The sequence below is a fragment of the Schistocerca cancellata genome, chromosome 6, assembly GCF_023864275.1.
Source record: "Schistocerca cancellata isolate TAMUIC-IGC-003103 chromosome 6, iqSchCanc2.1, whole genome shotgun sequence".
NCBI classification, from domain to species: Eukaryota; Metazoa; Arthropoda; class Insecta; order Orthoptera; family Acrididae; genus Schistocerca; species Schistocerca cancellata.
The window spans coordinates 174,659,560-174,676,964 of record NC_064631.1 but is presented as its reverse complement, the minus strand read 5'-3'; the positions used below and the strand labels follow the sequence as shown (position 1 = coordinate 174,676,964).

General features: G+C 44.8%; 1 protein-coding gene across 1 annotated transcript in view; it reads right to left on the bottom strand.

The window, feature by feature from the left end:
* The window catches only part of LOC126191320 (cytochrome P450 6k1-like), a 211,925-nt gene extending 194,750 nt beyond the window's left edge, over positions 1-17,175 (bottom strand). Inside the window, exon 1 of the mRNA XM_049932150.1 lies at positions 16,708-17,175. Coding sequence (XP_049788107.1) covers positions 16,708-16,763 — 56 coding nt within the window. The 5' untranslated portion in view covers positions 16,764-17,175. The remainder of the gene's footprint in view (positions 1-16,707) is intronic.
* Positions 17,176-17,405: the final 230 nt, after the last annotated feature.

Here is a 17,405-nt window from a genome sequence, read left to right as displayed (position 1 = left end):
GGTTGAAATGACTAATGCTTTATAAATGTGATTCTAACTGAATGTCTTATTTTGTAGTTTGATGCAACACATAATCAACAAAGACAATTGATTATCACCACTTAATTTTGGTAACTTCTGTCAATATAAAGTTAAGTTACAGAGGAATATCACTGCTGGATATAACGTACAAGATTCTTTCTAAAGTCCTTTTGAACAGGGCAGAGCCGCAATTGGATCCGCAAATCGGGGAATACCAGGGAGGTTTTAGAAAGGTTAGATCATGTTCGGAACAAATACTAAACCTCAAAAACATTATGGCATACCAAAAATCAAGGGCAAAGACATACGCAATCTCCTTCATTGATTTCAAAAAAGCATATGATTCGATTGATAGAGAATCTCTGTTATCAGTCCTGGAAGAAATGGGTTTGGATAAGAAAACAACTAATATTATAAAAGCGACCCTTACAAATACATTTTCGAAAGTTAAATTTATGGGCGAACTATCGTAACCCTTTGAAATAAAAACGGGAGTGCGACAGGGCGATGGGCTCTCGCCGTTGTTGTTCAATTGTGCGCATGAGAAAGTAGTCGGAGAATGGAACACAAATATTAAGAGTGGTATAAGACTGGGTTGGAAAAAGAAGAACCTTAAAGTAAATTGCATAGCTTTTGCAGATGATATGGCCCTGTTTGCTGAAACAATGGAAGAAGCACGGGAGCAAATCCTTGAACTAAAGAAACAAGCAGCTAAAATTGGTCTTCACATCTCCTCTGAAAAAACTAAGATATTGACAAACATCAAGCACTCATGTAAATACCTCAAAGTTCAAGAACAGAAGATTGAAATAGTAAAAGAATTCAAATATCTCGGAGAATGGATTAGTTGGAATGCTGGGGAAAGCAAAGCAATGGAATCCAGAAAAAATGAACTTGAATTGGCCTTCCAACTAACAAAAAATACATACAACAAAAAATCCCTTTCATGGGGGTCCAAAATTACACATTACAAGACAGTGATTAAGCCAGAAGCACTGTATGCAGCAGAAACACTTAACATGAATTTCAAAGGCCAAATGGAGAAACTTGAGGTAAAGGAAAGAAAAATTTTAAGAAAAATCATTGGGCCAAAATTTCAAAACAATAAGATTATGTACATCAAAAATGAAACTCTCTACAAGAAAATTGAAAAACTTTCAGATTCTATGCGAAAAGGAGAATAAATTTTTATGGTCATCTTCTCAGAATTAACTAAACAAATCTTTGACTTCTTCCGTAACCGAAAAACGAAAAAGAAAATGAGAAAGACCTAGTGGAATTAAATATTTCAGAAAATTCACTTATTGATCGAACTGCTAAATTAATTACTAAAGATGAAAACATAAGGTTCCAAGACAAATCCACACAAAAGTCCAAATCCTTCATCTCGGAAGAAGAGAGGAGAAGAAGATCAGAAAAAATGAAGAAATACTGGGCCCTAAGAAAAGAACAACGCACAAAGAAATGATTGATCCAGCGTACCCCAAAGAGGGTGAAACGAAAGAAGATAAAGTTAAGAAGAGCAACACAGGAAATACAACCTCTATAAATAAATAGAAATTACGTTTCTTTGTAGTAAATGGGTCAACTTCAAGGGGGCAATGGTATTGAATTGGCTCAACAGTAACTGAATAATTATACGATAATGATCCTTGACTAAATTGCTCATATTTCGTTTCTTCCATAATGAACAGCTACGTCCAACAACACCTGGAAATGTATGAACTGTTAAGTTCCATCTCATGAAAAATATGCTGTCAGTCAGTCAGTCATTGGGAGGGGTATTGTGGCAGCAAACAACTGATCGCCAAGCTAAATTTTGCAAGGTGGCAACCAATGCGGCCCATCCACAATTAGTTCAAGGCCCGCATCACTCGCCCACCTTACGTTTTTAACACATAATTACGCAATTTCATACGGTTCCGCAGAATAATTCTGAATATTTCTAGGTATTTTCACCCGGGACTCACCACCACCACCACCACCACCACCACCACCACCACCACCACCACCACCATTATTCTCATCACGTCAAGCATACAGGTACATACACATACATTTTACACACCGAAGCATGTGCCGAACTGTCTGTTCTCCACAGTCACATCAAATATCATTTGTACCACTGTATCCGCACCTTGCCAAGTTAACTTTTGGATCTTCCAACTTCGGATCGCAGTCTATTCAGGGACTTCCAAATTGTCCATTCCCCGTCATGGCCTGGAGGTGAGGTTTCAGCAACTCTATTGCAACGAGGGGGAAGGTAGGTCGCAGCCGTCCATAGTTGTAACCTAGTTTTCCCAGCAGTGGTTCTTAAGTTCCTTTGATGTCCTAGGGAAACTTTTCCTTGGCTTCAGTCGTTGCAGATACGGTTTATGCCCATACAGAGGCTGGGCAACGGGTAATTTCCTATTCCACTGCCTTTCTTTCCTTGTTCACAGCTATCTATCTTTGAACAGGTGGTGGTGCTATTCTTGAGAGGTGGTAAAGCCATTCAATTGGAGTGGATTTCAAGCAACCTGTTATAATTCTGCAGGTTTCGTTGAGGGCTACATCCATCTGTTTGATATAATTCAACTCATGCCAAACAGGACAGGCATACTCTGCCGCAGAGTAGCGTAGTGCCATCGCAGATGTTCTGACTGTTTCAGAGTGACTACACCACTGTGAGCCAGCCAGTTTCTGCAGCGGTTGTACCTGGTGGCAACTTTCGACTTGCATTTTATTCAGTGCTTTTTGAAAGTGAGAGATCTGTCAAGTGTCACTCCTAGGTATTTTGGATTCTCTTAATGTTCCAGTTCGACCCACGACCATACAATTTTCAACTTGCGAGTGGCTTCCTTGTTTCTCAAATGAAAAGCACACACTTGGGGTCTTCGAAGGGTTCGATTTAAGTTGGTTTATGGTGTTGCAACTGGATAGATCTTCAAGGGTATTCGTGAGGTTGTTCTCCACCGATTCAAAATGTGGATGTCTAGAGCGTTGTTAGCATACAAGAAGCTCCTGGTGTTTGGGGCTGTAGGAAGGTCGTTCATGTATATATGAAACATAATTGGAGCCAAAACACTTCCATTCTCCATCGACTACACTGTCCTTTAAAGTCTACGAAGAACCTGCGATTCTGCAGAAGGGAGGCGATGAGTCTGGTTACACCTAAATCTTTGGTCAGAATGTAGACCTTGACTACCGGTAGGTGTTAACTGACCGTATCATACGCCACTAGTAAGTCGACAAATGCCACTCCTATCCCCTTCCGCTCTTTAAAGCCATCTTCTATAAACTGTGAGAGATTTAGCAACTGCCCAGTACAGCTTTTACCTGGACGAAATCCAGATTTCTGAGGCATAAGTGAGGGGTAAATTGCAGGTGATAGGCGCTGTGAGCGAGCCGCAACGTGCCCTGTGCGATGAGGCGAGGGAACGGCCGAGTAGGGGCAGTTTATAGCGGCCTCCACAGCGTCCCAAGAGAGAGCCAGAGGACTTGCCACCCCAGCGGGTTGTAGGATTTGTAGGGCAGGATGGTGTGGTGCACTCATCCCGCAGCATTGAACTCAAAGCCGTGATCTCTCCACTACATGGAAAGCTGGCCCAGACTCAGTTGTTTTCGGGCCAAGACAAAAGACGCGTCTGGCACTGCTATGGGCCATGTTGGCGAGGTGCGCTCCTAAAAGCCTTGAGGTGATATTTTGAAAAAATTAATAATAATAATAATAATAATAATAATAACAACAATAACACACACACACACACACACACACACACACACACACACACACACACACACACAAAATATCTGGACGGAAGACGGGACTGGTGTACATTTTGGTGCAAGAGGATGATTGAGCAGCCACTGGCGCAGAATAGGAACTCTCACTCACTAACTGAAAAGAGAGATGTGTGTTCTGACTGCCTTAGCAATCAGTCTTATTATTATGTACCGTCCGCTACAGACTACGTTGATAATATCATTACATTTCTGGTAGCCCAGACGAGAGCACTTTATTGCGATCGCGCATCGTCGCAGTTACAGCTACGTGGGCCATATGCACAGCAACCTACTGAGCACTGCAGGCAGTTGACAATATTGGGTGCAGATGCACGCAGAACCAGCGTATTTTTATCAGCCTTGTGATTTCCGGTTAGCGCCATGCTCCATTTTGCTAGACCGAGAGAGATCACGACATTTGATTACCAGTTCGCACCTTTCGTAATCACCAATTTACATAATTTATTCCGATAAAACATCATTGGCATTTTGTACAGTACATCTGGGTAGGGAAAGCGCTGAAGCTTTTTCCAAGTTTACTGTGTACATATTAACTGTTCTCTTCTTACTACTTAACGAAAACTTAATAGCAATCTAATTAGTCATTTCTCCATTGAAGTGAATAAATTCGATACTTATTCTGGTACTTGCAGCATTTGTCTGTTCAGCATATCTAATCTTTGGCTCCCACCAATAATTAATTTTGGACGGTTATAAAAAAAATTTGAAGATTATGTAATCTTATGAGGAAAGTGGTCGCACTCACAAGGGAATGGTCCATTAAGACATGTCGAAACCTACTCTGAAATTTTTTACACGGGAAGAAGACAACGAAAGAAATGCACTGTCGAAACTTTAACTGTTAAGAGGTACTGCAAGTATTTACAAAAACAGCTGAAAATTGCCAAATTCGTAGCGCGCCAGGTGGCGGTAGAACTGTACACCCCTACTGGCGCTGTAGCAACTGCGCATGCGCAACATAGCCCACTTCAAGGGCAGAAATAAAAGCAGCACTCGGGGCTTTATTTTTGATTGATGTGAAGGTGGAAACCGGGCTGATTTTTCTGAGTACAGGATGGAACAGGACAGGACACTATTTTGTGCGCCAATTTCAGCGATCGTAGATTTCGAACGTTGTTGAGTTCTCTACGATTTGACGACGTTACGACACGCAAAGAGCCATCTGTAACAAGTTAGCTCCGATCCGAAATTTTCATTCCACTTCTCTTGCCAATTACCAAAAGGCTTACAATGTTGGGGAAAGTGAGGCAGTTTACGAAGTGATAGTGGCATTCCGTGGTCGCTGCAGTTTCATTCAATACATGGCCAAAAAGCCGGCCAAATATGATCTCAAAGTTTACGCTATGTGTGATTCACAAACTTTTCACACATTAATATATGATAATATACAGTATGATTTACTGTCGGATACAGAAGTCTGGACCATACGTCACTTCCAACAGACCATACGACACTCAAAAATCTGACTGAACCACTCATAAAAACTAACCGAAACGTTACCACAGGTAATTGGTTCAGTAGTTATCCGTTGACTGAAAATCTGTTATCGGTCGGAATGACTTTCTTGGGGACTTTGACAAAGAGTAATGCCGATCCCAGATGAATTCGTGACAGAAAATAAAATCTTGTTCCTAGCAGTCATTTATTTGAATGCAATGACATCTCATCTCAACTTTGGTCTCTTGCTACTAAAACGTTGGCACCTGGGTTAGAACACGAAAGAAGAAAGATCTGCCCTCATATGGACCCACATAAAGAGCGGCAGTGTAGGGTTGGGGAAACAGTAGCTACCTCCACCGCACTAAATATGTTTTTTGTATCGCTCATCTACGTACATGATTATACACGGCAATAAAACGTACCTAATAGACACGTTCATGTCAGGTAAAGGCGTTAATGGAGTGTTCTGTGTCAGGACGCAAATGGACTTCTGCCTGTACAGGAACACTCAGGTCGAAGTTAAAGTTAAGAAATAGTACATATATACGACGGTTGACTGAACAGTAATTCCTCCACCTTCGTAACTCTTCAACAGTTGGCAACATTGGTATGCGGCAGGTACTGGCTTGTTCCGTAGTATCTTCTCTACAGCTCCAGTTGGCGGAAAGTCTTAGCATTGAACGGTTGTGTTGTTACAGTGTGATGTAAGGAACCCTGTGCAGACGGTCGGTCAATGCGATTTAAGCAACATGGAGTCATTCGATTCTTGACAGCAGAAGGCGTGATTGTGTGGATGTGAGTACTGTGCGTCGTCGGGCGAGTAAGTTTAAAGATGCTGAGGCGGGAACATATGACCTGCCTGACCAAGAGTTGGACGTCCTGTTGACAGCAACCACCGTGTTTCACAAGCAAAATGTCGACAGATTGATTCAGAACGATCGTCTTATCACTAAGAGAGAAATTGCAAGCACAATCAGCGTTTCACAAGAACGTGTGGGTCACATTATTGCTTTACTTGGCAATCTGGAGATCTGTGCATGATGGGTACCCCGGATGCTGACTCCTGAAATGAAAGTGTACAGACTTTAAATTTGCCAGGAACTCCTCTCGTGTTAAGAGAACGAAGGTGACGCCTTTCTCCATTCAATTGTGACAAGAGACGAAACGAGGGTACACCATTACGACCCAGAGACGAAACGTCACTCTATGGAATATCGACACAGACTCGGCCCCAGAAAAAGAAATTCAAGGTGCAGCCCTCAGTTGGTAAAATCATGGCCACAGTGTTCTGGGACGCAGATGGTGTTATCCACGTTGATTTCCTTGATCGTGGAGCAACAATAAATTCAGAGCGTTACAGCAGAATGCTGCGAACTCTGAAACGACGGCTAACAAGGGTCTGAAAGGAAAAGGGAAATGGAAATGTTTTCGTGCAGCATGACAATGCCAAACCACACGCTTCACGTGCCACCACAGCAGAACTTCAGAGACCGAATAACACCACAGTACGGCATCCTCCATACAGTCCAGATTTAGCAACGTCTGACTAATCTGTTTCAGATAATGAAAGACGATCTGCAGGGCCATCATTATGCTTCTGATGAAGAGTTGAAGGAACTGTGAGACTGTGGTTGCGGGAAGAGAGTGTAGATTTCTTCCGTGACGGCTTCAGAAAACTTCACTGTTGGCAGAAATGTAACCAAATGGCTGGTGATTATGTGGAAAAGTGAATATTGGTAATTAAAGATCACATTCTAAGGATTATTTCTGCGTTTGATTTATTAAAATATTCCCATCGAAACCCAATTAACGAAGGTGGAGGCATTGCTTTTCATTCAACCCTCAAAGTAACTTGTAGGAACAGAGTTGCAGCATATACCACTAAATTAGCGAGAAACAACAGTGGCATAACTAAGGTTGAGGGTTTCCTCTGCAAATGAATTTTGGGGCCTCGTTTACTAATACACTTTCAAAGATAGGATATGAATCATTAAACTTTCAAAAACAAATAATAGTATCGGCAACGTCATAGAAATTAACTTAACGACGTGTTTTATGTGTAATACTTAGATCTACTGAAGAAGCACTTACTGTGGAGCTGGGCATTGAGTTTCTGGGGAACATTTTGATTAGTTTTAATTTAGGAAAGTATCTCCTGCTGTGTTAGAAGTAACTGGCAGAGTAAAGTACAAGAGAGTTGTGTATATCTCAGGGAGACAACATCCAAGAAAAATATTTTCAACAAACAAAAACTCCGCGAGATTTTTGACATTTTCCCTTCCTTAGCAAACTTCTTCGGCGTAAGTGTTTTTATGCAGACATGTCATGTGAAAGATGTATGGCACTTTCTAGCCAGCTTTTCAGGTCTTTTCTGAATAGTTGTGAGTTATAGCTGCAGACGTAAAAAGTAAATGCAAGTGTTAACGCGATCGATATTGGAAAGTAGTGCGTAAGCCGCAGCACCCCAGTGGATCTGGCACAGAGGTCACAAACACATGGCCCCAGATGAAGCAAATGGAGTTTATGAGATGAGTGATACATTATAAATCGTAAGATGAAAAAAGAAGCGTGTTATTTAGCATTTAACTGCAAGGTCAATATTTCTACATCTGACATATCGAGTATTTTTATTTCCAGAACCAGAACCACTGGCAACTGCTGGGCCTCCACGTCCACAGCATGCGAATCAGATGCCAACAATTCTGGATTGACACTATCAGATTAATACCCGCGTTTCAGTAAACTGCCGTTACTGAACTGGTGCTTTGCAACTTTTATGTCTTCTTGTTAAATTACAGATATCTTTGACAGCGAAGCTTCCAGTATCAGTAAAGCAGAATCAACAATCCTAAATAGTAGTGCTTCTGAAGATCCGGAAGTACTTTTCCCCAGGTGTGAAGAATCAAATAAGGTGGCCATAGCTTTCTCTACAATATCAGATTAAGAAAATCCAACACCTGCAGCAATAGGCAGCTTAACACTTCCAGCTCCAGGTACCGATCACAGAACATCATCTCGAAAAAATAGTGGTAAATGGCCTCCCTAAATATTGCTTTAGTATGACGGACAACGCTAATTTAATAACTGTGTACATTTTTTTTCCGATTTCTAGATGCAGTAAAACCTCCTGGAGCAAAATGAACATGAAAACCAGTAGTCACCTCGACAGTATGCTGCAAGCATTCAATAAGAGCTTGTGTAAAACGTCAACCACAGATGATGCAGAATACTATTACTGCTTGAATGTTGCTGCTGCCTTTACGCCGGCTAGACCCACGCTCCAGCCCAAAGGCAAAAATCGAAACTGACGAACTGCTATATGATTTAGAATTCCGAAGTAAATCTGAGGCAACGTAAAACTAGTGTAAGACCTATAATATATTGTGGTTTCATTGAAAAAAATAACAGTTTCTTACTTTTCCGTTAAGTACCATATGCAATGTTTTTATTTCAATGAAAGTGTCATGCAGTAGAAGCCTTACAACAATGTTTTTAAGTCAACAATACTACAGTCTGCACAATTATGTGTGCCTTCTCCTTATTAGCGTACAGCAATATATTTCCTTTTCTTACCCAAGATTGCAACCCAGACTGTAATCTCAGAACCACCAAATTCGTTTCTGGGACAAAAATAAACAATGTAGATATACCCAAAAATTGCAATAACTCAGTTGCGAAAAAAGGAACCAGAACAACGCAGTTGCATAAATATGCTGAAATTAGAAATTTCTGTAGGCAGCAGAAATGCTACTGTCAAGTCAGAATTACCACTATATTCTATGTAGGCCTACTGAGTTTTAACCGAAAAGAAGTTTACTACTATGTCACAGGACACGGATGCTAAATAATTCCGAAAAGAAGTTTACTACTATGTCACAGGACACGGATGCTAAATAATTTCACTTTGTTTATTTTTAACTGTTACAATCTTTTACAACCATGTGTACCTACTGCTCGCCAACTGGCCTTCCAAACATCACTGTTAATGTAGTCTTTGTAGGGAGAGCGTATAGCTCCTGTTATTATGGTGTAATTTGTTTCCCCAAACGATCGAACATTTCTAATTGCATCCTCTTGCGATACTCCTTGACGCCAGGTGCCATATATAATTTCTTGAACGCCAATTTCACAATCTACAAGTCCTGGTGAACAATGCAATCCGCTAGGTGAACGTTCCAGTTGGCCGCAGTCTTTCAAGTAATTTTGAACGGCCTCGGTTGCCATAATAATTAATTTTACTGTTTCTACATTAGCCGTTAAAGCACGACAGTATATTCGCCATTTCGTTGCCGAAATGCCGAACGCATTATGAATTAACCAGCGTGCCCGACATGGACCGTAATTAAAATCTGCCTCACAAGGAAGAAGTGCACCCTTCGACCGCCTGCATATGGTCGCATGATGTTCGGTGTCAGGAAAAGCTTCGTCTGCAACAAATATATGTGGTAGGACGACGTCAGTAGCAGGCAGCACAGATGGCGGAGGTAGGTTTAATGTTTGGTTCATGAGGATAGTTCCAAATTCCGTGTAGCCAAAAGTGCCCCATCACTGACTCATCCTGCATCCCCTATATCCAGCCACGTAAACTTATAATTGGCTTCACATGCCGCCATTAACAGTACACTGTGGGTCCCTTCATAATTTTATTCTGATCCATAATTTGCGGGGCACTGCGTTAGGACATATCTGCACTCTATAGTCGCTACACGGTTTGGTTGGTTGGTTTGGGGTATGCAAGGGACCAGACTGCGACGGTCATCGGTCCCTTTTTCCAAATACTAAAAATACCCAGAGAGACTAAAAAACGTTCAACAGAATAGGAGACAGACGACACAGAACAAAAGAAACATAGACAAGGACCAGACAAAACGAAATAAAATCACACAGAATGTGACGGTGGTTAGCCGACCATAGGGGGGGGGGGGGGGGGGGGGGGAAGGAAAAGCCAAACACCGAGAACACATTAAAAACTGAGTTTAAAACCGTAGGCCAAAGGCCAGAATCAACACAAACAATAAAATAAAACACAAACACTCAGATTAAATGATAAAAACCCCCTGCCCGAATAAAACTGAAAACTAAGCCAGCCATAGCAGGGTCATCTGTTAAAAGGGCAGGGAGCGTGTCAGGCAGTGCGAAAGCGGACACTCCAATAAAATGTGGACCACAGATAAAACTGAGCCGCAGCGACATAGAGGTGGGTCCTCACGGCGCAGTAAGTGGCCGTGCGTCAGCCGAGTGTGCCCAATGCGCAGCCGGCAGAGGACAACAGACTCCTGGCGGGAGACCCCCATGGACGACCGCCACACAGTCGTCGTCACCTTGATTGGACGGAGTTTGTTTGGCGTGGGCAGATTGCGCCATTCAGTGCCCCAAAGCGATAGAACTTCGCAGCGTAAGACTGCCCGCAAATCAGTCGCCGGGAGGCCAATCTCCAGAGATGGTTTACTGGGGGCCCTCTTTCGCCAGGCGGTCAACATTTTCATTGCCAGGTATCCCAACATGGCTAGGGGTCCACACAAAGACCACAGAGCGGCCGCAACGGGCAAGAGTATGCAGGGACTCCTGGATAGCCATCACCAGACGAGAACGAGGGAAACCCTGGTCGAAAGCTTGTAAACCGCTCAGGGAATCGCTACAGATCATGAAGGACTCACCTGAGCAGGAGCGGATATACTCTAGGGTACGAAAGATGGCGACCAGCTCAGCAGTGTAAACGCTGCAGCCAGCCGGCAATGAACGTTGTTCGGAATGGTCCCCTAGAGTTAGCGCATAACCGACACGACCAGCAACCATCGAACCGTCAGTGTAAACAAAGCCAGAGCCCTGATACGTGGCCAGGATGGAATAAAAGCTGCGGAGGGACTGAGGTCTCTGAAGGGACTGAGTCCTTCGGGTCCTGTGCCAAGTCGAGCCGAAGGCAAGGGCGAGGAACACACCATGGGGGTGTACGCAAAGTGGCCCGGAAAGGAGGTGGAACAGTGAAAACCCTAAGCCCGGAGAGAAGCTCTTTGATGCGGACCGCGATTGTACAACCTGACCGGGGCCGACTGTCTGGCAGATGGACGACCGTTTGCGGGAACAGGAGACGATAGTTTGGATGCCCGGGCAAGCTAAAAACATGGGCAGCATAAGCGGCCAGTAAATTTTGGCGCCTTAACCGCAATGGAGGGACACCTGCCTCCGCAAGGATGCTGTCCACTGGGCTGGTCCGGAAGGCACCAGTGGCAAGTCGTATTCCGCTGTGTAGGATGGGGTCCAGCACCCGCAGCGCAGATGGGGATGCTGAGCCATAAGCCAGGCTCCCATAATCCAGACGAGACTGGATTAACGCCTGGTAGAGCCGTAGGAGAGTAGATCGGTCGGCGCCCCACCTGGTGTGGCTCAGGCATCGCAGAGCATTTAGATGCCGCCAACACATCTGTTTAAGCTGCCGAATATGAGGCAGCCAACTCAACCGGGCATCAAAAACTACACCCAAAAACCTATGCGTCTCAACCATAGCACGAAGTTCGCCATCAAGATAAAGCCGCGGCTCCGGGTGGACAGTGCGTCGCCGGCAGAAATGCATAATGCAGGTCTTGACTGCCAAAAACTGAAACCCATGAGCGACAGCCCAAGACTGCGCCTTACGGATAGCATCCTGTAACTGACGTTCAGCAGCTGCAATGCCAATAAAGCTGTAGTAAAGGCAGAAGTCGTCAGCATACAGGGAAGCGGAGACAGAATTTCCCACCGCTGCAGCGAGCCCGTTTATGGCAATTAAAAACAGGCAGACACTGAGGACAGATCCCTGTGGTACCCCGTTCTCCTGGACTTGGGAGGAACTATGGGAGGCCGCGACTTGCATGCGGAAGGTACGATACGACAGAAAATTGCGGATAAAGATCGGCAGAGGGCCCCGAAGACCCCATCCATGAAGCGTAGAAAGGATGTGATGACGCCATGTTGTATCGTACGCCTTCTGCATGTCAAAAAAGACAGCGACCAGGTGATGACGACGGGCAAAGGCAGTACTGATGGCCGACTCCAGGCTCACCAGATTGTCGGCGGCGGAGCGGCCTTTACGGAACCCACCCTGAGATGGAGCCAGAAGGCCCCGAGATTCCAGTACCCAGTTCAACCACCGGCTCGCCATCCGTTCAAGCAACTTGCAAAGAACGTTGGTGAGGCTAATGGGACGGTAGCTGTCCGCCTCCAAAGGGTTCTTGCCTGGTTTCAGAATGGGGATAACAATACTTTCCCGCCATTGCAATGGAAACTCACCCTCGACCCAAATACGGTTGTAAAGGTCGAGGAGCCGCCGCTGGCAGTCCACTGAAAGGTGTTTCAGCATCTCACAGTGGATGCCATCTGGCCCAGGAGCGGTATCAGGACAAGCGGCGAGGGCACTGTGAAATTCCCACTCACTGAATGGAACATTGTAGGATTCCTGATGGTGGGTTCGAAAAGGAAGGCTCCGACGTTCCATCCGCTCTATAATGGAGCGGAAGGCCAGTGGGTAATTGGAAGAAGCGGAACTCTGAGCAAAATGCTCTGCCAAGCTGTTGGCAATTTCGTCGGAGTCTGTACAAACTGCTCCATTCAGTGAGAGCGCAGGGACGCTGACAGAGGTCCGATAGCCATAGAGGCGTCGGATTTTGGCCCACACCTGCGATGGAGAGACATGGAGGCCAATGGTGGACACATACCGATCCCAGCACTCCTGCTTGCTTTGGCGGATAAGGCGGCGGGCCCGCGCACGCAGCTGTTTGAAGGTGATGAGGTGTTCAATGCAGGTACGTCGCTTGTGACGCTGTAGCGCCCGCCGGCGATCTTTAATCGCCTCAGCGATCTCAGGCGACCACCAAGGCACAGTCCTCCTCCGAGGGGACCCAAAAGAACAGGGAATTGAAGATTCTGTGGCAGTAACGATGACTGTGGTGACCGACTGAACCACTGCATCAATATCATCATTAGAGAGAGGCTCAATAGCGGCAGTGGAGGGAAACAAGTCCCAGTCAGCCTTATTCATAGCCCATCTGCTAGGACGCCCAGAAGAGTGACGTTGTGGCAGGGACAGAAAGATCGGAAAGTGGTCACTACCACATAGGTCGTCATGCACTCTCCATTGGACAGACGGTAAGAGGCTAGGGCTGCAGATCGAAAGGTCAATGGCGGAGTATGTGCCATGCACCACACTGAAGTGTGTGAAGGCACCGTCATTTAAAATGGAAAGATCGAGCTGCGCCAATAAATGCTCAATGATGGCGCCTCGACCTGTTGCCACCGACCCACCCCACAGAGCATTATGGGCGTCGAAGTCGCCCAGTAACAAGAAAGGTGGCGGCAATTGGGCTATCAGCGCAGCCAGGACATGCTGCAAAATATCACCATCCGGTGGAAGGTAAAGACTGCAGACAGTAACCGCCTGTGGCGTCCACACCCGAACAGCGACAGCATCTAAAGGTGTTTGGAGAGGGACAGACTCGCTGTGCAGAGTGTGAAGGACGTAGAGGCAGACGCCACCAGACACCCTTTCATAAGCTGCCCGGTTCTTATAATAACCCCGATAGCCACGGAGGGTGGGGGTTCGCATTGCAGGAAACCAAGTTTCCTGAAGAGCCATGCAGAAGAAAGGGTGAAGGCTGATAGTTGTCGGAGCTCAGCTAGATGGTGGAAGAAACCGTTGCAGTTCCACTGGAGGATGACATTGTCCATGGCTGAGAAAGGCGCGAAGGGACTGGGAAGGCAATTTACGCCACTTTTTCACTCACTGCCACAGATTCAGTACCTGTGCGAGTGACATGCATGGTGTCTGAGGGACCGGCGAGATCAAGGTCCTCAGCGGACACCAGAATCTCGACCTCATCCGCAGACGCATAGCTCGAAGGGTGCGGTGGGGTCTGTGCCACCGCAAGTTCTTTGGCCTTAGAGGTCTTGCGCTTGGACTTCTCTCGCTGAACCTTGGGTTTCACCGGCTGGGAAGGCCTCACCGAATCAGTCTCCGGGATGGAAGAGGATCGCGAAGCTCTACAACCAGATACTGGTGGGGACTTACGCCACTGTCGGGCGTCATCCTTACCGCTGGTGGAAGCCTGGGAAAGGAGGGTCCCAAGGGAACCCTTACAGGCGAGAGCAGCCGAAGCAGTGAGATGCTTCTCCGGCTGAGAAGCGGGGACGGACGTCCCCGATGGGTGGGAGGATGTTGCTCCTGAGGTAGGTGGTGCAGGAGCAACCGGTTGGGTAGAGCCCCCCACAGGCAAGGGGGCAGGAGGAGTCCTACTGCTTATCGAGCTGGCTGGAAGTCTCGAAACTGATGGGGCTAGCACAGTTGTCGTAGCAGCTGCATAAGAAGATGTCATTCTCACAGGATGGAGTCTGTCATATTTCCTGACAGAAGCCAACCTCGGGGAAGATCAGTTTGGATTCCGTAGAAATGTTGGAACACTTGAGGCAATACTGACCCTACGACTTATCTTAGAAGAAAGATTAAGGAAAGGCAAACGTACATTTCTAGCATTTGTAGACTCAGAGAAAGCTTTTGACAATGTTGATTGGAATACTCTCTTTCAAATTCTGAAGGTGGCAGGGGTAAAATACAGAGAGCGAAAGGCTATTTACAATTTGTACAGAAACCAGATGGCAGTTATAAGAGTCGAGGGGTATGAAAGGGAAGCAGTGGTTGGGAAGGGAGTGAGACAGGGTTGTAGCCTATCCCCGATGTTATTCAATCTGTATATTGAGCAAACAATAAAGGAAACACAAGAAAAGTTCGGAGTAGGTATTAAAATCCATGGAGAAGAAATAAAAACTTTGAGGTTCGCCGATGACATTGTAATTCTGTCAGATACAGCAAAGGACTTGGAAGAGCAGTTGAACGGAATGGACAGTGTCTTGAAAGGAGGGTACAAGATGAACATCAACAAAAGCAAGACGAGGATAATGGAATGTAGTCGAATTACATCGGGTGATGCTGAGGGACTTAGATTAGGAAATGACACACTTAAAGTAGTAAAGGAGTTTTGCTATTTGGGGAGCAAAATAACTGATGATGGTCGAAGTAGAGAGGATATAAAATGTAGACTGGCAATGGCAAGGAAAGCGTTTCTTAAGAAGAGAAATTTCTTAACATCGAGTATTGATTTAAGTGTCAGGAAGTCGTTTCTCAAAGTATTTGTATGGAATGTAACCATGTATGGAAGTGAAACGTGGACGACAAATAGCTTAGACAAGAAGAGAATAGAAGCTTTCGAAATGTGGTGCTACAGAAGAATGCTGAAGATTAGATGGGTAGATCACATAACTAATGAGGAGGTACTGAATAGAATTGGGGAGAAGAGGAGCTTGTGGCAAAACTTGACTAGAAGAAGGGATCGGTTGGTAGGACATCGAGGGATCTATTGGAGGGCAGTGCGGAGGGTAAAAATCGTAGAGGGAGACCAAGAGATGAATACACTAAACAGATTCAGAAGGATGTAGGTTGCAGTAGATACTGGGAGATGAAGGTGCTTGCACAGGATAGAGTAGCATAGAGAGCTGCATCAAACCAGTCTCAGGACTGAAGAGAACAACAACAACAACAGTTGACAAGAGCAAGCTGTTCCAGATTATGATACTAAATCAGTGCACGGACACGTAAGATTAACTTAACTATGATTTAGATCAAACGACGAAGTTATTTGTACAACTTATCAGTAGCAGCTAATAACACGTGGTTCCATGATGACGTGCACTCTTGGGACAGTAGTATCTTATATGCTTCTCGAATTAACATAGGATGTATCATTTTGATTTGTAAAATTCGTTGCAGACTAAATGCAGCGAGTAAAAATTATGTACATGACGTATACAAGTGATGCATCCCTAGCACACATTCCAAGAAAATTTTTTGCTATAAAACGCGCAAAAACCTAACTGATCAAAATTACAACTAGTTTTGGATACATTATATTAACATGATAGAGAATTCACAAACACATTCTAAAAATGCAGTTAAGTAGTACAGTACATCTCAGATATATGCAACTGCAAACAAATGACAACTGCAGACAAAAATTACGAACAGCAATTTCAGCTAACTATTTATAACAGCTTCAAATGTTGGAATTTCCTGTTCCTGAGTGTCATGTCAAGTCGTTCCTCTGGGTGATTTGTTTTCTAAATTTTGTCGTCTGTTTCATGACGTGGGGAGCAATCATTGACAACAACTCATCGAATCTATTAATACAAGGCGAAACAATGAAATATATGAAAAAATTATGCAATTAAGAAAATAACTGAACAGCTTTAAAAATTGGTATTTCACTTAGCTTCATCTTTCATGTAATACGATATAATTTATGTCTTTTGGAAATGTGTAGCATACCTCTTTAGCTGTTCTACAGACTTATCCTTTAAAAATATTGTTGTCTCTTGCACCTTTATTATGGCATACTACAGCTAAACAGTTCAATTATGAATGTCATATGTAACATTTACCTCTGTGGTGTCATTCGGAAATATATACGGAACTTCTGTATGTCCTTTTCCCTCATATCCTGTACGGGTGTGAAACTCTCCTTCACCTCTGTCTGCTATGAAGGAGTGGGCATATCCAGAATCTGCACCGGGGCTTATCACTGTGGTATGCTTCCAGTGGTTTGCAGAGAATGTAGATGCACCACATTAAGTGTTGCGTGGCAATAGCAGATTCAAGTTCAGTCACAGCTGTTGTAAATGACACGCGAGGCATGAGCCACAGTTTTGTTGTGCACACCATACCGCATATTATGATACTTTGTCACACGAAACCATTCCTGATGTTTCCTTTTCGTCCCTCTTTCGAATTTTAGACTTTGGTTAATCATTTGCACTGCCGTATTTGCGGCAGATTTCATCACATTTCCAGACTTCATGGACGCATTAAAAATTACTGCAACCACACGTACTAAGTCACGTTACGAGCCATGTTGACGAATGAAGCTGTCTCCACGGTGAATGTTGAAGCGCCTTTCAGTGTCCCCCCAACCGTATCTCAGTGGCTGCGTCATTCATTGACTACCGCTAGTGTCTGCCGCTCGGGAACGCCAATTCCGCTTGCCGCCGCGTCACTGCGGAAAACGCTTGCTGCTGCTGCTGCTGCTGCCGCCGCCGCCGCCGCACACTACGCTGTAGTGGGAATCGGCCTTTATTGGTCC